Source organism: Alligator sinensis, unplaced genomic scaffold, assembly GCF_000455745.1.
Source record: "Alligator sinensis unplaced genomic scaffold, ASM45574v1 scaffold360_3, whole genome shotgun sequence".
Lineage (NCBI taxonomy): Eukaryota > Metazoa > Chordata > Crocodylia > Alligatoridae > Alligator > Alligator sinensis.
Genome location: NW_005841977.1, coordinates 734,545 through 757,977, shown reverse-complemented (window position 1 = coordinate 757,977; position 23,433 = coordinate 734,545). Strand labels below are relative to the sequence as shown.

General features: G+C 44.9%; 1 protein-coding gene across 1 annotated transcript in view; it reads left to right on the top strand.

Annotated features, from left to right (window-relative positions):
* Window positions 1–4,079, top strand: part of STK10 (serine/threonine kinase 10) — a 77,033-nt gene extending 72,954 nt beyond the window's left edge. The window contains exons 16-19 of the mRNA XM_006021060.3: window positions 1,034–1,222; window positions 2,565–2,690; window positions 3,105–3,218; window positions 3,333–4,079. Coding sequence (XP_006021122.1) covers window positions 1,034–1,222; window positions 2,565–2,690; window positions 3,105–3,218; window positions 3,333–3,473 — 570 coding nt within the window. The 3' untranslated portion in view covers window positions 3,474–4,079. The remainder of the gene's footprint in view (window positions 1–1,033; window positions 1,223–2,564; window positions 2,691–3,104; window positions 3,219–3,332) is intronic.
* Window positions 4,080–23,433: the final 19,354 nt, after the last annotated feature.

Here is a 23,433-nt window from a genome sequence, read left to right as displayed (position 1 = left end):
GCTCCCAGCACGCAGCTGGGACGCTGCAAGCCCTGCTGGGAGCAGCCCAGGCTCCAGCAGCTACCCAGAGCCGGGGTAGCTGCTAGCAGCCACAGAGCCCGGGCTGTGGGGCAGGGGCTTTGGGGGGGGGGCAAGGGACAGTAGGGCTGGGGGGCAGGGGCTTTGGGTGGGGGGCAAGGGGCACAAGCAGGATATCCTGCCATGTACCCCTTGCCCTCATCTTGTTTTTCTGCCATGCCGGCACTCCGGCACCTTCCAAGGTAGGCATTGTGGTGTTTTTTGGCACTCTGGCCAAAAAACGTTGCCTACCCCTGCTTTAATAGCAGCACTGTGTTCTAATGCAGAAACATTGCCTGATGTGGTGTCAGTTCCAGGGAGGATTGGGGGAATTGAAAGTATTCCCAAAATTGCTGCATGAAAGCAAAAAGCTCTTTTGTCATTAACACTGTTAACTTAAAATATTCAGTAAAATGCCTATGACCCAGACTTGCAGATAAAGATCTTAGCAGCTTCATGGAGATGACCTGTTTTAAGTCCCACCCTGTACCCAAGGGATGGTGAAAGCACTGTATCTAAAGTTTTGCCTTCCCCAAAATTACTTGGAGCTCAATCTGCTGCAACTGTTCAGCTTCTTACATCTTGTCTCGGATCAGTTGTGGTCTCATTTGTTCTCCTCTTTGTGATAGGAGAGGGGGGTGCCCATTAGCACCTAGAGTATGGATAGTCTTGGTCTATTGGGCCTTGTCAAGAATTCTGCAGGGATTGAGTAGAAATTTAACCACAAGCTGATATTCCTCCTCATTTTAACCCCTATCCTTGTCTGCCTTTTTGGTCTATCTAGCAACCACTTATGTTAAGCTGTTATGGCCCCTGGGAACTGAGGCTGTTTTTACCTTAGTGAGACTTTCAGGCCTCACACCACCACTAAAAGCCCTTCAGGGTTCTGTATTTCCCTTCATTGTTAAAGTCATTCCTTCTGCCTGACAAGTCTTTTCTCTACTGAACCTAGTTTCTTTCCATTTTATCATTGTAGGAACAGGAACAAATGCAGCGGTACAACCAGCGAATGATTGAGCAGCTGAAGATTCGGCAGCAGCAGGAGAAAACCCGTCTTCCCAAAATTCAGAGGAGTGAAGGGAAGACCCGTATGGCCATGTTCAAGAAGAGCCTCCACATAAATTCCAGTGGGAGTGCATCAGAACAGAGGGAAAAGATAAAGCAGGTAAGTCTCACTGTCCCAGGTGGTATCCCTGAAAAGATAGAGCCTGTGGAGATGGTCCCATCACTAAGGGTGAAGCACTGCAGGGCCTTGCAGGAGACACTGGAATGCTAAGAGCAGTGGCTCCCAGTCTTTCTGCATCAACCTTATTGCCAGGCTTGTGACATCTCCTGGTGTGAGTCTTTGGGGCTTACAACTCCATTTGCGATCATGACCACTAGTTTGGGACCTGTTGTGCTAGAATGAAGTACCATGATCCCACAAGAGCAACGTCTGGCAAAATTTAAGGTGCGGCACTGCTGTAACTTAAGGGTTTGTCTATATAGCAATACTCAGGAATATTCATTTAGATTTAAAAGTTAAAAAATGGTTTAGTGGATTTAAAGCAGGTTACAAAGGGAAGCAAGGTAAAACTCAGATTGATGCCACTTTAATTCTGAAAAAAGTGTCCACATAGCATTTTAGTTCAGTTTAACTCATTGCCTTTGCTCATGCTCTTAAATCGTTCTGATTTCCTGAATGTAAACAAGTCACAAAGGAGGTAGCAGTGACATTGTCAGACCTCCAACACCCATGGATCTCTGTGGCAGAGCAGTGCAGGCAGCTGCAGTAAGGGATTTTGAAAAGCTCCCAAGTAACTTGCAGTCAGAACAGACTGCTGCACTAGCATGTGGAATACTGCAGTTCTGGTTATAAGAGGAATGGGGAAGCTGTTTCTCATTTCCTCTTAAAACAAATGATTGTGTTAATTAGCATTGGGAATGCAAAATGAAAAATGTTTCTAAGGTCTGGCATATCTCAATCCCCACCCCTCAGGTGCTCGTCTGAGGACCAAACCCCAGGCAGAGTGGGTCAGTCAAACTGCTGAAGATGCCTAATGTGGACCCAAGTGCTCCTTCTGTCTTAAACAGAATAACAGCAGCTTGGCAGGACCAGCAACTTAATCATTTACTTGATTATTTACCTGGTCACAAGAGCTCTCGGTCATATTAAACAGCATGGGTGTGGGCATGAGATTGATATCCTTGAGACTGAATTGGGGAGTGGCAGCAGCCCTTGTGTTGAGGTCTACAGTGTCTGCTGTAGTATAGAGTTTCATTTTGAAGTGGTTTTCTTCAGTTGAGAGCTCTTGGGGGGTGGGGGAATCACAGGATCTCTAAATTGAGTGGGATCTGCATTGTAATATTTACCAGGCTGTTTTGAAGGGGTTTTCGATGGATATAACTTTTGTATCAGTTTGAGTATTTTAGGACTCCACCCTTCCTTTGCTCCTTTCTTGGTTAGTCTCTTTACCAGTCTCTGAGCTTGGGGCGCTTGGGTTATTGGGGTCTGGTTTCTCTTCCAGTTTGCTCAGCAGGAAGAAAAGAGGCAAAAGGCTGAGCGACAGCAGCAGCAACAGAAACATGAGATGCAAATGAAGGACATGCAGGCCCAGTGTGAGAGCAATGTACAGGAGCTCCAGCAACTGCAGGTAACTTTGCATCGTTGGCTGACCTTACAGACCTGCATATAGGCTGGGGATGGGAGTATCCTCTTCTCCAATGACCTGTGCTGCAGGTCTTAGTCACTGTGGTCATATGGAGTAGAAGTTTAACTAGAGTTGAAATCACCCATCTGTTCTTATTAAGTAGTTTCCTTAGGCACGCAGGAGTGTTACCCCCAAGCTGCCTCAGACTTAACAATAGTGCTGGGATATCTGAGAAGGAACATGGGGGGGAAGGCATCTCCATTTCATCTGGAGTCTGTGGTTTAGTGAGTTTCTACATGGACACCAGGATCCAGGAAGAAGGCTTTAAAAGTTTGTTTTTTGAGTGGGAAGGATTTTGTGTCTAGTGTTGTTGCCACCCACAGACTCCTTATACCATCTTCTGGGTGTTTTATTTAGAATGAGAAGTGTCACCTCTTGATGGAACATGAGACCCAGAAGCTGAAGTCCCTGGATGAAAACCACAACCAGCACATGAAGGAATGGCGTGATAGGCTGAGGCCGCGAAAGAAGGTAATATCTCCTGCACAGGTGTCACTGCAGTCTGCTTGACTGGAAGGGTTGTGTCAGTAGCAACAGCATACTTATGAATCCCACTCTTGTGTGTTTTCCTTTTTTTGCATGAAGGCTCTGGAGGATGAGCTGAACCTGAAGAAGCATGAGCAGGAGATGTTCTTCAAAATGAGTGAGGAGGCAGATGGTCAAACCCCTGGATCCCCCAACAAACCTGCCAAATTTGTCCCATTCAGCTCCACTGGGTGCTCATAACATCTGGATCTGGGCAGACAAGCTAGCCAGCCAGCTGGCAGTCGATGTAACCTCATTGGCTATAGACAAGCAATCTGAAACTTTTGGGATCTTCTTGCCCACGCTGCAGTGTTTTCTCAGAACAAAATCCTCCTGTCCTGCTTGTTCTGTCTGAGATCAATATGGCCTCCTGCCACTTGTCTTTCTGTGGGAAAGGTTGGATGGATTCAGAGCATCAGTAGTTTTCCCTGGTGCCAAGCTGGTCGACCTAAACAGCTGCAGCAAAACTGTATGCCAGGAGACTGTGCCTAAAAGCATATTTATGCTATCTACTGAACTCTTCATCCTTTAGATGAGCCTCATGCTCAGGCTGCTACCAAACGAGTAAAGGCTGTAGACCAGAGAAGCATTTGGTTATTGAGCACTATTCAAGATGGTTAATATCCCTGTTCTTCGTGGCTAGCCCTCCTTCCACTCTGTCAGAATAGTGACTGATCCACTCTTTATCAGCATACAATATTGTCTCATGCTGTCCTGGGTCTCCTGGATCCCTGAGGCCTGAAAGGGTTCAAAAGCTCACCTACCAAAAAAAAAATTAATAAAAATATGGGAGGCAAAGGAAAGTCATCTCTGTTTACTGTGGTCTCCATTTCCCTAGGCTGTTCAAACAAGACTCAGCTATACTTTTTCTCCAGGTTTAAAATGTGAGGGGACTTGGCTGGGCATTTCCTTTATTTATCTAGGTTATTAATGTGAAATGGCACAGCCCTCTCTGCCTGGGTCCTAGTGACTCTGGCACTCAGTACCCCTCCAGGAGCTTGAGGAACATGGTGATGAGGATTCAAATCCAGATCTCCCAAAAAGTAGTGTGTGGAGTATCGCTGCTAATTTGCCAAGCCAGCCCAGGCTCTTGTCTGCTAAGAAAGGATGGGGCTGTGCATTGAGAGAATATGTGGTTTTATTCAGGTCTGCATATTGACATGGTGAAATATTATTGGTGGTAATCGTTTTTTCTGTCTGGTGGTGACTGCTGATATGGCTCTTGGAGCTGCATGTATGATGGAGCTTTGGAAAGTGCTGTGCAGGTATGGGACAGGGAGATTACTCAGACTTCTGCAGTGCAAATTGCCTAATATGAAGCTTGGTTTGTAAAGAGTAATAAATCTGGCAAAGACCCATGCAGTTTAGCTCCTGAAACTAGTGCTCTGGGAAAGGAATATGCAAGTGACGGTTCCTACTGGCTTGTTGCAAAAGTAATGCCTAAGCTCCTTAAAATTGTTCACAATTTAGCTCAAATTATTCTCCTGGCTTTGTGCCTCGAGTCCTACAAAACTAGGTTGGCAGTTGTACTTCAGGTTCTGCCTACCTTCTCCCTCCACATGATGCTGTGGTGCATTCAGTCTTTGGTCTGTCCTCACAATATGCTTTTTGGCCCCAGTAGGCTCTCTGGTTGCATTCAATTGTAAGTATGCTTTGCAGTAATGTCTGGCTGGAAGTTAAGCTTCCCTAGTTTCTTTATCCTAGCCTAGACACTGTCAATCCACAGAAATCACCTGTGTATATGCAGACTATGGTCAGTCTTGTATTACTGTTCCAATTAGCAGAATAGCACGTGAATCTGATGTTTGTGATGCAGCCACCTTTCATCTTGGAGCTGCTTTGACCTGGCATAGAGAACAGGGAACTTGCTATGTAGCCTCCTTTTCCTTACGTGACTACCTGATCACAGAACAGCATATAGTCACAGTTAGCTGTTTCTTTTTCCATTGGTTTATGGGCTGAATTATCTTTCTGCACATAGATCATACTTTCCAGTTTGGGGAGTCTTATTAGAAATATACCAGCATCTCCATCAAAGTGCTGCTCCGTCACCATCCCAGATCTCATGTGGTGTTTCAGGAGACTCATTAACTTTGCAGGAAACTAAGGCGGTGGTACCAGCTAGAAGAGATGTATGTTAGTTGTGAATCCTAAATACTTGGAAAGCTAAAAGACCTGGCAGCTTGAAGTTCTTAAGTACCTTTTTAGCAATTTGGAGTAAATTTATTATCTGTTCAAAATGATTTTTAAAATTCTAATTTCCTGAAAATGTTCAGGACTGTGTCCACTTGGCCGTTCAGCGATCCCTCTGAATTTAAGGTATTAATGTTTTATTACTTGGCACACAGTAGCTCAGACAGACTTACCTGGGCAGTCAGCCATAGGTAGTGAAAGCTTAACTGATACATCAAATGGAAAAGTAATGCAAACAGAGAAAATGCATAATTGATTGTACTGTCTCAAAATGCTCTATGTTGTGAGATCTGGAAGACCTCCTTTTTTTTTTTTTAATAGACCACCTGGGATCTTTTCAATAATAGCTAATTCCCCCATATACATATTAACTGTCCTGTCTCCATAAGTATTGGCTTTACTTTCATGAGACATCCTGATGTCATTCTGGGAGCTCATGTGGGAATGAATGAGGGTGGTTGTTCTTCAAATGGAGGGTTGGCTCGAACCTTCAGATAGCGTTAGAAATGAAGTGCTACAGCTCAGAGGCCAATTTTTGTTTCCAGCCCCACTGATGTAAGTCTGAGCAATCACTAATATCAGACTCTAGTCTTTCTTTGACTTGTCCTGTGTATTTGCTCTGTGGATCATTGGAAGGATTTTCTCCAATATAGATGCAAGAGATGGTTTCTGGCTTCTGTTCAGAAATGTATGGGGGAAGGTGCAATTGTGACCCCAGTAGTCTAGACAGATGCATCTCATAACTGTCAATGTGTAAGACAGACAGGGAATTATTCCTAACTAGGGTGCCAGTAGTATTTGTATGTTGTGCAGCAGTGAAGATGGGGACAATTTTTGTGGACTTGTTACTTCTCTTGGTAAACCAGTCCCTCATTCATCCAGTTAATCAAATTTCTTGCTGGAAACCTGTAACCTAATTGCTGATTTCTTAACAGGACAACCTTTTTTTGTTGTGTGCTATTTGTCTGACCCCAACTGGTAACTTAACAAAAGGGCAGAGGTGATGCCTAAGAGGAGGGCAATAATGCATGCCATGAAAATGTAAAGTTTAAAGGAGGCTTGGCTTTTTTCCTTGTTAAGGCAAGAAAGATCTTTCCCCTCCCCTCCCCTGCTCTCCTTTTGGAAGTAGCTTTTTTTCCTAAGGTAAATAAAACCAACTTATTTTCACATGGGGATGGGGAGAGAATTTTTGTCTTTTTAATTCATCTTTGAATGAAAGATTTTTTTTTTTTTTGAAAATATTTTGTAAAATGTCTTTAGTGGTGCTGCCACTAAAATGTAAATAATTATTCTAATAAAGTAACTAAGTGATATACTGGGTATGAATCTAATGTTTCGTGTAGTCATTGAACTTTGCTTCTTAGTGGCACAGTTTTCGTTTTGGTGTTTGTATCGAGAGCGGGTAGCTGGGTGGAAAAAGTTCTGATGCCTGTGCTAGGATATTAGCCTTGCAAAGCCGGGCACTTGTTCTCTGAGAGGACCAAGTTACACCCAAATGTTTTTTTGTGTTGATAGGATCTTTGCAAGTAAAATAGCTCTGCTGTCTGGCAGCTTGCTGTTCCAGCCTGGAGTTCTTTGAAAGTCCTTGTTCCTGTAAAAATAGTTGAAGGGTGACGCTGTTTGGCAGAGGGGGGAATTGCATCTTAAGCAGGACCTTTTATTGCGTCTTGAATGCATCAGTAATAGTGCTTAGCCTTTTTATAGCACCTTCTGTCCAAGCAGCTCAAACACGTCATATCTGTGTGAATTGCCATCTTGAAAACTATTAAGTCTCCGAGACACAGAGGCTAAGTCATTAATCCAGAATCACAGAGCTGGAAATAGAACCTGTGTTGACTGATTCCTAGTCATGTGCCTTTAACCACTGGATGATGCTCACTTGAGCCAGGAAGGACTTGAACCATGGAAACATGTTATACAGTGGTATTAACCCTACTTTATCCCTATAGGAAATACTTTGACTCTGCATCCTTTGCCTTTTTCATGTCAGAATAGCATCAACTTAAGTCATCCCATGACTAACAGCTAAGTCTTTTTCTTCTTGGATTTACAGTGGTCAGATTAACTTTCCCCACCCCACCCCTTCTTAAACATCAGAACTTCACATGCTATTTTTCAGTCCTACAGTGCCCCAGTGGGATGGTTTTATTGCAGATGTTAGGCATTGGCCCCATCTCATGTGCCAGTCCTTTTGAAACTCTACATGAGAGGCTGAAGAAAAGAAGACCAGAGGTTACTACAGACTGCAATGGCAGTGCTGTGGTGGGAATGTAGGCAGGGGCTTCTGTAGGTGGGGTGGAGGGTGCATCTGCGCTGCCAAAACTGGAGATTCTGTTTCTCTGCCTGGCCAAGGAGAGCAGAGCTTCCTCTCTTTACTCTCACATGCAACTCCTTTATCTGGTGGCATAAAAAAAACAACCCCAAAACTCCTCCACTTGTTTCAATCTACTTATAATTCCTAAACCCCAGAAGTGAAAAGTTAGGTGTGCCTCTGGGGTGGAAGCTTGCTACCAATCTGTCAACTCCAGGTAGCAGCCTCAGTCCCCAAAAACATGCGACTGAAAGCTGGTTAGGTGACAAAATGTCAAAGTTTGCTGCTGAAATCTCTTCTGCTGAGCTGCAGAGACTAGAATCTGCAAATGTATAGCCCAACACAATCAGCTAATGGGTTTTTATACCAGCACCACATGGAGAAATGTCCAGTCAGCAACAGTGAGACAGCTTGGCTCCCTGCTTCCTCTAATAGAGATGCTGCCTGGAGGCAAACACTTCAGTAATGAGGTGGCAGATATCTAAGGAGAAAAACACTGTGCTTCCCCACAAGGGCTTAATATCTTATGGGAGGAAAGTGGATCAGCAATAATCTTCCTTGGCTTTCAAATTACCCCAGTGTGAAACAGAAGATCCCAGAATATGCTCATTCTTAAAATGTGCCTCCTTTACAAAGCCTGGGGGCAGACTTCAACATTGGGATAGACATCTTTTTATAAAAGTGGTGGCAAGATATATGATATATTCCAAAAATATCCATCAACCTCTCTTTCAATGTCAAGCTAAAAACTAATCGGGCTCCTATGCAAAATGTTTTATTTTTACTACAGCACATTCAAATACAATGTAACCTTCCAGAAATGTATATACCTAAACTGTGAGTTGTCAGTGTTTCCTTTATCTTGTCATTATCTTCTCCCTGCCATGCATCATGTCAAATTTGAACTGTCAGCCCTTCAGAACAGCATCCAGGTCTCCTGTGAAGTTCATACTTTGTTCAAGCTGTTTATTAAATAACTCATGCTAAAAGGAAAGCAAAAGTAGGGCAGTCAGGGACAGTCAAGGTGTTGAGACTCCTGCCTAGCATATCTTAACACTTAGACAGTTTCTACCTCACCCTCGGCCATTTCTGAAGGACATCTGAAGATGAGCACTACTGCAGGCAGTTGCTGCTGAAAGAAATTGCATCTCCTTTGTGAACACCAAAGACTTTTACGTTTACAGGTACTAGAAAATTAACCAGCTAAATTCCCAGACCTCCAACAAGCTGGTGCTCAAGTTGGGTCCAATCCTTGCACAAAGGCCTTCTCCAAAATATCCTGAAATATGTCTGTCTGTCTGTGCCCCATGGGAATTGCTGTTTGGCGATGTAAGGCCCTCCCTTTGCTCCCTGAGTGGTGGAAGCAGTGCCTCTTTCATCTTAACGACACAACTTTAGTGGCTGTGATTATAAGGAAGCCCATAAGACAGTGTCTCCAGTGGGGTGCCACTAGATCCTTTGAAGGGTGGCATGAGGTATAAAAAGATAAAGCAGGCTCAGGATCTTGATTGCCTAGCCATTCCCCCTCCCCTGCTGCTTGGTCCTACGGCAAGGAAGGTAAGCAGCATAATAAATTAGCTTCTGAAATGGGATGCTGCTCACTTCAAGGTTATGGAGGGGTGCTTGGAGCTCAAATGGTTGAGAACCACTATGCCATAAGCATAAGTTGCAGGGGCTGTTTGGATAATACTCGCATTTCTTCCATTTGCCCACCAGATGGTACCCACACTAAAATATCACACAATAAAACTTCACAACTCCAAATCTAGCCTTTTAATTCATATTGTATGAAAATATGCACAACTAGCATTGATCAAGTGTGATGATGAAACCCTGGTCAACAATTGACTTTTTAAACTAGTATCTTAACCTTTTAATGAAATATAAATAAATAAAACATCCTGCTTTATTTGCCTTTCCCTGTTATTTCTCACATCTCTTAAGAGTTTCTCATATTTTCCTTCTCTGTTATTTTTGTTGTGAATTTGAACTGGCAACTGATTTTTCTCATCTGAGAGTGGTGACTGTTGGAGCCATCCAGGCTGTTTCTATACCGGTGGTGGGCAAAATGTGGCTCAGGGGCCGGATGCAGCCCGCCAGGCCATTCTGTCCGGCCCGTGGGGACCCTAAAAAATTTAGAAAATTAATATTCATCTGCCCTGGACTGTCTGTCATGTGGCCCTTGATGGCTTGCCAAAACTCAGTAAGCGGCCCTCTGCCCAAAATAATTGCTCACCTCTGTTTTATACTGTTTCCTGCCTTGTGATCTCCTTCAACACTGGCATCGTGACTCTGCCCATTTCTCTCATTCTCATCTGCCAGTCAGTTGTAACCAATGTCTACACAGAGTCAATACAGTGGAAATTGGCCCTGTTGGCTTTAGGCCTGGTCCTGTCCCACCTGATAACATCACTTCTTAGAGGGATATGTGCACAACACTTCCTGAGAGCAGATCATTGGTATTCTCCAGGAATATGTTGGAATCCAGTTCCTTTTGTATGGCATAATCATTGTTCTATTGCAAGCTTACTCAAAAAATCACTACCTCAAATACTGGTGCAATAGTTTAATTTAGGCTGGTATTTTGGTGGGTAGAGGAGGAAGAGAGCTGTTAGATTCTACAAATAAACTTCTGGAATCACTAGAATAGTGGATGGAAGAAAATGCACTGGGTGCCTTGCAACACAGACTACCTGCATTCCTCTTCCACTGCAGTTTAGAATCAAATCTGCAGTACTGCACTCCCAGTCCAACCAAAAGAACATAGGGAAAAAAAGGCTGCATTTTCTTTTACAGTTGGAACCTACTTACAATAAAGGGAAAGATCATTTGCCACTTTCCTATTGTATTAAGCATTTTATAAAGTATTTTTCATCTTAACTTCAATTTGTGTAACTGATCTTTAGAGGAGAGTGTACGCAGACCAGGGAGATCTGGAGTTTTAAAGCTTATATTTTGTGTAGCAGGCGACCTGCCCTAGGGAGCAGCAGCCTTTCTGTACAATTCTGAGATGTGCTGTTTGCTCCTAGGCTAAAAAAACCCCAGAGGGCTTATTTTAATACCAGGCTTATTTTCCCAGTTTGACTCATCAGAACAGACTGGGACAATCATTTATACACACAGGTTGAATGGCAATTTCCTCACATTAGCCTGGCTTGTCCCAGGGCAAAGTATTAATTCAGATGGGTCACAGGGACAAGGTTCTTGTACATTTGTAAGATCCCAGGATAACATTCTTTGTCCTGGAGTAAACCAGTCTCTCTTTTGCCTTGGAGTCTGAATGGTGATGTTATTGTAATATCACAGCTACTCGTGGAGATGTACAAAGAGGGACTTAACACCTCGGCACAGGATTCCTGGGTTCTACCCATGCTTGTGTCTCAATTTCCCCACTCATCTCAAAGTGCAATGCATGCCTACTTTGCAACAGGACGAAGAGGAATAACTAGCAAATGAGTTGTGCCATATAGCACTGAAGTGCTTCAAGACTGCCATGCAGAGCTGCTTCTCTGTTCTTTGCATTCCAGAGAGAAAGTTGGGCCATTTTAAATGAGCACTGAGCTGTAACATGTACTAGCTTAAAGACTAGCTTGAATCAAATAAATGTGGGGTTTTACTTGCACCTCAGCACAAAGTTTTCCTCTCTTTCAATGCTCATCAAAACTAAGGACATTTTCAACTCAGTCTTCATGGGCAAGACAGCTCCCAGACTACTCCACTGAGCAGCACAGTTTGGGGAGGAGGTGAGCAGCCAACAGTGGCAAAAGAAAAGGCTATGGACTGTTTAGAAAAGCTGGATGTGTACAAGTCCGTGGGTCTAGATAGGAGGCATGCAAGAGTGCTGAAGGAGTTGGCTGATGAGATTGCAGAGCCACTGGCCATCATCTTTGAAAAGTCATGGTGATCAGGAGAGGTCCCAGATGGTTGGAAAAGGGAAAATATAGTGCCCATATTTAAGAAAGGGAAAAAGAAGGATCCAGGGAATTACGGACCTGTCAGCCTCACCTCAGTCACTGGAAAAAACATGGAGCAGATCCTCAAGGAATCCATTTCTAAGCACTTGGAGGAGAAGAAGGAGATTAGAAAAGCCTGTATGGATTCACCAAGGGCAAGTCATGCCTGACCAACCTGAATGCCTTCTATGATGAGATGACTGGCTCTGTGGATGTGGGGAGACCAGTGGATGTGGTGTACCTTGATTTTAGCAAGGCTTTTGATTTGGTCTCCCACAGTATTCTCTCAGGCAAGCTAAGGAAGTACGGGTTGGATGAATGGACTGTAAGGTTGATAGAAAACTGGCTGGAACATCAGGCTCAGAGAGTAGTAATCAATGGCTCAGTGTCTAGTTGGCAGCCAGTATCAAGTTGAGTGCCCCAGGGGTCAGTCCTGGGACTGGTTTTGTTCAATGTCTTCATCAATAGCCTAGAAGATGACATAGAGCGCCCCCTCAGCAAGTTTGCAGATGACACCAAGCTGGGGACATTAGTAGATATGCTGGAGGGTAGGGCTAGGATTCAGAGTGATGTAGACAAATTGGAAGATTGGGCCAAAAACATCTCATGGACAAGGGCAAAGGCCTGCACTTAAAACAGAACAATCCAACAAACTAGAGGTGCACCAATACATTGGTCCAATATCAGATCAGCACTGATATAAAAATTGTCTGTATTGAAAATTGGCCTGATATAGCCAATGATTTGGCTGATAAATGGCCTATGCATGTGCATAGCCATAGCACAGCACCTAGGCAGTGAGGAGCACAGCCCAGCAGCTTGGAGAGTTGCGTGCAGCTGGTAAGTCTGGTGTGGTGGCAGGGGAGGGGGAAGGGAGGTGGTGTGGGGGGACACATCAAGGCCTGCAAGGTGAGGGAGGGAGTGGGGCTGGGGCTGCCACAGGGGCAGGTACTGCACAGCTGGGGAAGGACAAACACAGTATAGAGCCGCGGCTCATCCGGGGGATGCAGGCAAGGAGAGGGGGCGGCTCCCACCGCTGCACGCCACTTGTCTGGTGGTTGTCCAGTGGCTTGTCCGCTCATCCAAGAGGGCATGAGGAAGGCGTGTGCCCCCAGATTTGTGCAGGGCTCTTCCCAGTGGGGGCTGGGCTGGACTGTGCTCAGGGTAAGTTGTGGGGGCTACAGCGAATTTTGGGGTTGCTGCAGCTCCCTCCAAGTGTTGCTGCTTCCCACCCTGAGCGCAGCCCAGCCCCCACCAGGAAGAGCCTGGTGCCACCCCAGTCTCAGCCTGCAGCAGCAGCTGCCCCACCCCATGTAGATCCAGGGGGCACATGACCTGCCCCCATGCCCTCCTGAGGTGTGCATAGCAGTGGGAGCTGTCCTCCCCTCCCCACACCTCCCAGACGAGTCGCGGCTCCATCCCATGCCCTGCCCCACCCTGACTGGGCCCCAGCCCCACTCCCTCCCTCACAGCAGGGGTCTCGATCTGCTCCCCCCATGCCCCTTCCCTTTCCCCTCCCCTTCCACCGCTACAGACTTACCAGCCAGACACTGCTCTTCAAGCTACCGGGCTGGTATAGGAGATTTCATAGATTTCACAGATTTCATAGACATTAGGGCTGGAAGGGACCTTGGAAGATCATCGAGTCCAGCCCCCCTGCCCCAGGGGCAGGAAGTCAGCTGGGGTCATAGGATCCCAGCAAGATAAGCATCCAATTTTCTCTTGAAAGCGTTCGAAGTAGGTGCTTGAACCACCTCCAATGGCAGACTATTCCAGACCTTGGGGGCTCAGATAGTAAAGAAATTCTTCCTTATGTCCAGCCTGAAACAGTCTTGCAGGAGTTTACAACCATTCGACCTTGTTGTCCCTTGGAGCGCTCTGGTGAACAAACATCCCAACGGACAACAAGGTCAAATGGTTATAACTGAATAAGTATCAGCTAATATGCCTCCTTAAAAATTGGCTATCAGTGTCAGCTCCACAAATCTCTATTGGTGCACCCTTACCGTGCACCAGTACAGGCTGGGGCTGACTGGCTGGGCAGCAGTTCTGCAGAGAAGGACCTGGGGGGTTACACTGGACAACAAGCTGAATATGAGCCAACAGTGTGCCCTTGTTGCGAAGAAGGCTAACGGCATACTGGGCTGCACTGGTAGGTGTGTTGTGAACAGGTCAAGGGAAGTGATTATTCCCCTCTATTCAGCACTGGTGAGACCACACTGGAGTCCTGTGTTCAGTGTTGGGCACCCCCACCCAGTACTGTAGCAAGGAAGTTTTACACCCAGGGCAAGCCCACAGCAGCAGCCCACCCTCGCCCCACACACAGATACAGAGGGCACGTGCCCACCCCCCCATGCTTGCCCAGGAGTGCACACAATGGTGGGAGTCGCCCTCCCCCCATACCCATGCCCCCCCACAAACATGCCACTCACAGCTCCATCCCATGCCCTGCCCCAGTATCTGTTGGTGCCCCTTCACACTGGTGCCTGGGGTGATTGCCCCATTTACCCCCCTCCCCTGCTACAGTACTGCCCCCACTACAGAAAGGAAGTGGACTGTCACAGAGTGCTAAGGTGAACCTGCTCCTTTAAGAGCAAAAGCAGCCCAGCTAGAGAGCCCTGGGAGCAAGGCAGAGTTCCCCAGCTGTAGGTTGCCTGAGCAGCAGGCTAATGAGGAAATTAGCTGGCACCTGCACATGGTCAGCTGACTGGAAGGAGGCAGGGCCCTGGGCACATACAAGCCCCAGGGCTAGGGCCAGCAGGGCTGCATTCTCTGGCACTTACCAGGAGGAGCAGCTCCTGTGTGAAAGAGCTGTCTGGTTGCCTGATCTGCTGCTTGCAAGATTAATAGGGCTCCAGGAGCTCATGAGGACCTGGGGCTAGGAGGCACACAATACTGAGGGAGAAGGTTGAAGTACAGGGTGAAGCTGGCATAGTCATGGAGCCCTAAAGGCATCACAGGCATCCCTGGGGACCCTGTGCCGTGGCACAGACAAACTGGACAGAGTCCAGCAGCAGGCAACAGAAATGGTTCGGGGGCTGGGGCACAAGACTTCTGAGAAGAGGCTGAGGGAACTGGGCTTATTTAGTCTGGAGAAGAGAAGACTGTGGGGGGATTTAATAGCAGCCTTCAACTACCTGAAGTGGGGTTTGAAAGAGGATGAAGCTAGCCTGTTCTCAGTGGGGGCAGATGATAGAACAAGGTCTCAAGTTGCAGCAAGGGAAGTTTAGGCTAGATATTGGGAAGAATTTTCTCACTAGAAGTGTACTGGGTAAAACACTGAAACGGGTTACACAGAGGTGTTGTGGACACTCCATCCTTGGAGGTTTTTAAGACTATCTAGACAAAGCTTTGGCTGGGATGATCTAGTTGGGGATGGTCCTGCTTTGAGCAAGGGTTTGGACAAGATGACCTCCTGAGGTCCCTTCCAATCCTAACTTTCTATGACTGCTATCCAAGTCCTGTCCTGTGCTTAGGGAAGAAAAGGCCAGCATGAATTTCCTTATCAAATGCTTGGTGGTTTATTTAATAGTTACCAAGGAGCGATAGAAATCAGACCAGTATTACATAACCAGCTTCAAGCTACTCTCCTTCTAATCTAGTTAGCAAGCAAAGCTGGTCAACACCTATCTTCAGGTTAAGCAGCACTTGTCTAAACTAGCAGCTCCAGTTATAATAGTCTTTCACCTGGTATTTGTTCCTAGGTCCTTATTGCCAATCCAAATGCTGCAGGTGTCCCTGTTCGATTGAACCAATGTGGAATGGAATGGACTCCTTGAATTAACCCTTTACAGGTTCATTGTACCACTGAATTGACAACTGCTTCACGCTGAGACAAACCACTGCTGTGTGGCAACACTGATATTTAAGTGTCCTATCAATCTTTTGCAATCTCTTGGCCTCCTGCCAGTGTTCACCATCCCTGAAGTGGTGTGCTGGAGTTGGTTTATGACAGAGGAGGTAGATCATGCAGGAGTTAATTTTAACAAGCTCTTATATAAATAAGCATTACTTAGCTTAATTAATCAAAATAATAAACTGCAGCATCTGTCTGGGTATTTGGAGGAAAGCTAGCCAAAGCAAGCCCCACAGTAGAGACCTGCAAAAGTGTGCATCCAGGAATGGTGGAAGGAGCTGAGGAACATGTTAGCGCTCAGCAATCCAACTACCCCATTGCCTGAGCAGGTAGGTGATGGCAGGCAGAAGGAGCCTGGGTCAAACAGCATGTTGAAACGTTTCTCTTTGTTTTCTGTTCCATACAGTCTCGTGTGTGGATGGCTGTGGAATTGAAGAGTCGGGCTGTCAGCACAGAAGTGAAAGAGGCTTTTGTGTCCTTCCAGGAAGGGAGAAGATGAAAAGAGCAGTCCTCCCCCTTGCATCTCCATTCTTAAACAGTGCTCTTTTTATGATTCTCTGGGCCATCTCATGCTTGTAAATGAGGTCTTCCCTTAGCCAGGAGGGTCTCTGCCATATAGGTTCAGAACCTGTTTTCTCTCTGCCCCTACCTTTCATCAGGTTCTGACTGGCAACCTTCATAGAGTGGCTGTCTTCACTGGAGACTGATTTAATGGGAGTGGGTTAGTGCTAATGGGTTGGCTTTCCAATGGCTGAGTCTGCATAGGGTAGACTGGGGGGCTGAATCTACTTCAGGGGTAATTGGTGTTTTGCTAGTTGGAGGAGGGGGAAAGAGCTGGGGTAAGAGTCCCATGGCTGTATCCAGCAGTACCTGGCTGGCCTTGCTGCCCCTCTCCAAAACCACTTCTAGCCATGGAAATAGAGCAGTGGTTCTCAAACTGTAGCATCAAGGCACCCCTTGGAAAACGCCAGCTCTTTGTTTTCATTCATTTCCTGACTACTGAAAAATAATAGAGCAATTCTTCTGTTGCAAAGAACTCAGAAAAAAAATCCCACAAAGGGCCAGGATGTTTTTGATCCTATACATTTCTACTTGAAATCTCAGGGTTTATCTTTTGAATTATGTACAAGTGTTTGCACACCTAACAATATAAAGTTGTATAGCTCCCTGAGGCACCCTTAAAAGGATCTTGTGGCACCCCAAAATGCTGCAATACCCTGGCTGAGAATCACTAATTGGATTAAAGTCCTGCATTAGAGTTTGTCCTTGGCAGCTACAGCTACTCGGTGATTTGTGTGCACAGACAAACAGGACTACTCTATTCAAGTGCTAAACCTACAAGCTAGCCCATTGGACTCATGTGCATCCTGAAAGGAATGAATTTTGAGGGACAGGCCCTCATGGTACTTATTTAATATAGCTGAAGAAAACAAAGGTCCTGCCTGGGTAACAACTTTGCGCAGGGTGAAATGGTGTTTAAACAATCGGTTTCCTTCCCCCCGTGTACTTTATTCATTGGTGATAAGTGATGCAGCAGGCAGAGGCTGCGGGAAAGCTCTATATGACTCATGCTGACAAGACAGTGTAACACATTGAGGTTTTATGGTGTCTCTAGCAGCTACCCAAGGCACAGACAGAAGTGACAATTTTTGCCTGATCTGGCCCCTGAACGTGCTCTACAGCTGTGACCAAGCAGACGTGCACGGCTGCAAAGCGCTTTAAAAGGGCCTGATCCTGTAAAAATCGGAACCCTTATTAAATGGGGGCTCAGATGAGGACGTTTTAAAAAAAAAAAAATAGCATCTTCAGTAACTTGTCTGCTGGCCTCCCAGCCTCAGAGCTGTTTTCAGAAAGAGATGGTGGAAAGGAAGTAGAGGGAGTTCAGCCTGGGGCTTTTTCAACTGGTACTGGAGGATGGGGCAGGTGGATAGGAGCCCCCTGAGTTGTGGGGGCTCCAATCCATCCTCCCCACCCCCTGGCACCGGTTGGCAAACCCCTAGAGTGAGCTCCCTCTGCTCCTTTTCCCCCCTCCCATTTTGAAAACGGCACAAACATGCACGTGGCCAGGAATACAGACCCAGGCAGCGACGGAGAGAAGCTCCCCCAGCTGCCTGCAGGTAAGTACGCACATTGGGGCCCCCACAGTGAGGGAGGGAGTGGGGCAGAGTTGGTGGGGCAGAGCTGGGACTGGGGGCAGTGCATGGGGCCTAGGGCAGGAATGTGAGGCTGCGGGGCCCAGCTGGGGAGTGAGAGGGAGCCACAAGTGGCTCATCCAGGGGGCAGGTGGGGAGAGCAGCTCCCACTGCTGAGCACACTCCCTCCCTTGCTGACCTCAGGATTGCTGTTCTTAGGCAGCAAAAATTACAAAAAACAGTTTGAATGGGAACTTGTGGAACAAGAAATCACCAACAGACTGGATTGTATTAAGTATGGTTTAAACAGGAACTGGGGATTCTTACCCCATTACCTGGATTAGCTTTTGTGACCCCTTTGTTGCTATGGGTTCTTTCCTTGTTTGCTGCCCCCTTCGTCTCTTCCCCCTCTTTGCTCTTTCTCCTTTCCTACTTTTTGTATTCAAATCACTCACTCCACTTTATACACGGCTCTATGCTTTTCCTTTCACGGCATCTAATAAAGTGAGCTTGAGTTCACAAAAACTTACGCTCTATATGTATCTTATTTAGTTCGGTTTTAAGGTACGTATCTACTTTCCAGGTCCATTCTTCACATTGTGTCCAAACCATCAGACAGCTTTCTTTTAATATTATCTTACAGCGCTATTTCTTGTCCTAGTCATTTCCTTATTGCCTCGCTATTTATTTTTTGCAGTCTGGAAACTCTTGCTATTCTTCTCAGCCAACTCGCATCCAGTCAATATCTCTTGTTCATCAGTTTACTTTACATTCTAGTGTTCCAACCTGTACAACATTATTGGCAAGACAGTTAACTCGCATACACCAGTTTTTTCATTTTTATTGAACTCTTTAGCTTTCCAGATCTTGCACAGTTGTTTTTCTAAATGCAGCAGTAGCCAACATAATTCTTTTTTTTTTCATCATCTTCACAATTCCAATTTTTTTAGTACTTGTTCTCCCACACTTTTTTTTTCTTTTTTGGGGGGGTCTTTTTCTTCTCCTTTTCTTTGGCTGGTATGGTTTTGTCTTCTGTACTGAATCTCAGCCTGAATTTTTTGCTTTCCTGGTTTACCTTATCAGTTATTCTCTGTAGATATTCCTTGGTCAGTGTTATGAAAAATATCTCCGTATATAAGGTTATTCAGCACCTATCCATGTATACTCCTCTTTCATCTCTGAGCCATTAACAGCTCTAGAAATAAAGTGAACAGAATTGGCAATAAAATATGTGAGCATCTCATTCCTGTTGTTGTTCTACATCCTTTTATCAGCTTCTCTTCTAAGAAGCCCCACTAGTTGACTTACTGAAGGTGATTTAATTGAGCTTGATCAACTCCTTACATATAACATACATTCTTAAAACCTAAGAAATTATACCACAAGCCTGTTTTGAAGCCTGTGAAATTACTAAGATGTGTTTGGTTGTGCTCAATTGTACTTCATGCAGGTCTGATCTGACCTATTCCTATGCAAATTCTGTTTTCTTGTACCTGCTTACTGTCCCTCACAGTGCTTCCCCAGCACACTCAGTAAGACAGTATGCTCAGTTCTTGCAATCATTCCTGGTTCCTTTCTTAAAGTTTGTTACTTCTATGATTTTCATGCAAGCTGTGCTTGTTTTGTTTTTTTTTAAATCCTGTTACATTAAAGGCAATGCACCAGTAATTCATGTGCTACTGGAAGTGGGCAAGGAAATGTGGTACCATTTTCTCCTCCTTTTTTGGGCCTTTTCTAATGAGCAATCTCTACTCCTCATTTTAAGAATTCCTGTATCTACTCTCCCTTGTAAAAACTGCAAAGCTTCTCCTGGACCATTTCATCTGCTGTGTTCTGCTTACTGTCAAACCATTACTTATACCTTATTTACCTAACTCCCAGTTTTTGGCCATGCATGTCTTTTACTGACAAAGTCTGCAAAGCTGATATCCCACACATTTATTTTATCATGTGATACAGCATCTTTGTCACATGTATTTACATGTTCGTTATGCTTCAACGTATTGTTTAATTATCCAGTGGTTTCAGGCTGTCTTTGCTTCCTAGTCTATAGTTCTGGTCAGCTTGTTGTACTTGCATCTCCTTTCTTATTCTCCTTCAAGCACCTATGCTTGTTACTCAACTACAGCACTTCCTCTATTAACCATTTCAGTGTCTTAATTTTAATTTTGTAGCCCAATTGTTGTCAAGCCATTCTTCTAATCCTATTTTTATGCTGTTCATGTATCTTTATTTCTTCTCTCATTATAGAACAGATATATTTCCAAGAGATTGTTTTATATTCTTTCCTACTATCTGGCTTTTTCAATTTTTCAAATTAAAAGATGTAAGTCCTTTAGGAATAAATGGATTTGTACTTATTATATTTATCTGAATATTTGAATATTAATGGTGTCATAGGAAGATTTCTGGAAAGGCAGCTTTGAGCACTCAACTGGCTGCTGGTTGTTCTCTGCCATGATGACCTGCCACCATTCCTTCCAGAATTACCTTCTCAAAGTTATCGTCTTCCTTACACTTGATGTGGCAAAAATAATACATTTGTGCTTGTTGATTTCTAACAAGCATCCATTTTTTCACATTAATAATTCTAACATAAGTATTTGTTGCGGGGGTAATGGCATGTGGCGTTTTTTGTGCCATTCAAGAGTCTCCGCCAGCTTAAATGTCAAAGCCTTAATATTTCTCTTCTTGCTGGACTATTAATTCCTCAGAACTAACTTCCATAAGCTGCTATGGAAAAAATTCTGCTTCTCACCACTCGTATCTTTTTACATTTCAAGCTGAAATATCCACATCCTTTCTTACTAAAGTTTAGAAAAGCTAAACAAGTCATTTTTAGTCTACGTCCAGTTTCTTTGGGATATTAAAGAAATAATTTTATATATGACACCAGGTAACTGAATTTGCTCCCTTTAGAATTTAATATTTAACCACAGTGTGTATTTGCATCCTATTTTTATTATGCATTTCATTTTTAGCACATTCAGAGACAGTTTTTACTGACTCCAGCATTTGTGACATTGTATAAGAGGTTGTAGCCAGTCTTGAACATGCTGATGACACTACATTTTTTGCTAAGAGGAGATCTCTACACTATTCACTTTGTCATATTCTTCCAGGGCTCGTCTCGTAACAGATTCTGGGTTCATGTTGAAAAGAACTGGGGACAGAATATACCTTTGGCACCTATTGCCCAAGGGACAAGTACTTGCAGTTGGCTGCTGCTGTTTGCTGCATGCATCTACATGCTGTTTCTTAATAGTGGAGATGTGAGTTCAATGAGATGCTTGTGAATCTTCATATTTCACCGGTATTCTTCAAAGATTCTCCAGTTCAAGTAGTGTCAAACTTTTTTAGCAGTTGGTGAAAACACGTGGTCAGTGGGTGATTGCGCTTCCTACATTCTTCATGGGTGTGATCGATGTTTGTGATGATTTGATTACGTGTACCTAATCCCGCTCTGAAATCAGCTTGTTGTAAGGGTTGCTCCTTTTATTGCTTTCCCCATGCAATCCTGGATTATAAAGAGCATAAGTTTGTTCATGGGTGGTATCAAGGAGATGGTATGACCTATGACTAACAAATCCTCATGTCCCTTTCATTTCAAAAAAGTCAAAATAGTGCATTGCCAAACAACACTACATGTACTCAGTCATCAACCACAAGTTCCATTAACGGCCTGAACCAGCAGGCATTTACTGAACAACAAGATCCTACAGGGTTCTGTCTTGGCACTAACATGCCACTGATGCAATCATGGAAATTTGGGTATGCAGATGAGCTCACGCTTGCCATTTGAGCAAGGGCTTAGACCCAACAGGATTACATCATCACAAGTGATCTGAAGAAATTAGAAGAACAGTATAGATCATGAGACTGACCAGATCATCCAAAAAAAACAGAAAGGCATTCTTCTTTGTTTCATCTGAGCAACTTTCATGCAAAGAAGTGGTTGAATGTTACGTTGATCAGAGAGATCTTTCCAAAACATCTTGGACTGATTCTGGATTTGCAGTCCTGCCTACTACTAACATCTAAGAAAGTAGATTGCATTGTCCTAGACTTTATCTTGGCAGCAATCCTAAGTAGTTAAAACTAGGTGGGGAGCAGATAATTGCACCTTATAAAGAATGGTCTTGGCTTTGACCTTCTCAGTTTCCGAATATTTGAATGCTGGCTCAAGGAGTTAGCAAATATGAACTCTGCTTGATGTATAATTGAATACTGCTATGAGAATCGCACTGGAGTGCTGGAATTAACAGTGATAGTCTGGTTTAGGTCCCTGTTCTCCTGAATATCTTACTGGCATTCCTTCAAGTAGAAAATAGTATTAATGGGAGAATATAAATGAACAGTAATGAACCCAGACTTGCCTATCCATGAAAATAATCCAAACCATGTGAGACACCACCTGACATCCAAGAATCCCTTCCAGTTAGCATCCAAACCTAGGAGTATCTTGGGACCACTATTACAATATGATCCTCAGAAGTTGTAGGAAAACCATCAAGACTTGATCATGGAACCTACAGATCAACTACCTACTTTCACAGAGTCGCATAACGTGAGTTGCACTGAACTTGAACTTTGTGTAGAATGGTTTGGATAGGGATGATCCTGCCTCAGGCAGGAGGTTGGACTAGATGACCTCTTGAGGTCCCTTCCAGTTGTACTTCTCTATGATCCTTCATGATTCTATGAACGCCCGCAGAACGGCACGTGGGTGTTGCTGTCGCATACAACACAATGGACACCAAAGGACAGCCTGATTTGTGACTTCAGAGAAAGTGTTCAAACAATGGAGCATCTGCTGGACTGCCCTCCTGCCAGGATCATTTTCCGGGGAAACAGCTTCCTGCTGCCCATCGAAGCCACAAAGTGGATGATGAACTTGGACGTTGGCCTTTTAATGTTGCTTTTTGAGTTGGAATATGGGAGAAGACGGAATGGGCTGAGCACGGTTTAAGGCTGTTTCAAACTGTTTGCTGATGCGATCGACTTACAGCCCAGCTCCTGGAGACCAGAGGTGCCAGGAGAATCTGAGGTGGGGATTTTTTCCCTTGCCCTAGTTTTGCAGAAGATGTAGGACTGGAAGCCCAGAACACCTGAAAGTACCTGGCATTTTATTTTAAAATCTTAAGTCTTGAAAAAAAAAAAAAAAAAAAAAAAGACTACTTTGTGGCTTTCCGAGGACTGAGGTGGGCTGCAGGGACCGGTCAGGGGCAGATCTAAGGGGTTGCACTTGTGTACTTGCACCCACCCTTTGGATTCACCCAAAGTTTAAAGGCAAGTGCCTGGCAGTGGCAGCAGCATTTCCAGCTGGGCAGTGCTGAAGTTGTCAATTGACCTCCTGGCTCACTATCACCTACCTGCTCCCTTCTCAACTCTTCAGTCCACAGGTGTTAACTAACCATCCCGCTGAATCCTGGCGATCTTCTCCCTATCCACCTGTGCCCGTCCTGTGGGCTGCTGCCGGTCACCCAGCTCCTCGCTCCCACCCCGCGCATTGTTTAAAACTCACTCCCGTGAAGTTAGATTGGTTTTCCCTTCAGTCTGAAACTGAATAATACCTCCCTGCCCCCCGAGGGCAGCTCCTAGCTTCTTTCTAAGGGAGAGAAATGCGTGTTGTGTTTCCCTGTAGGGGATGCACCCCGCAACATGCTCGAGGGCCCTGGGGACGGCGCCAGGGCAGTGACGGCGTTTCCGGGGAACC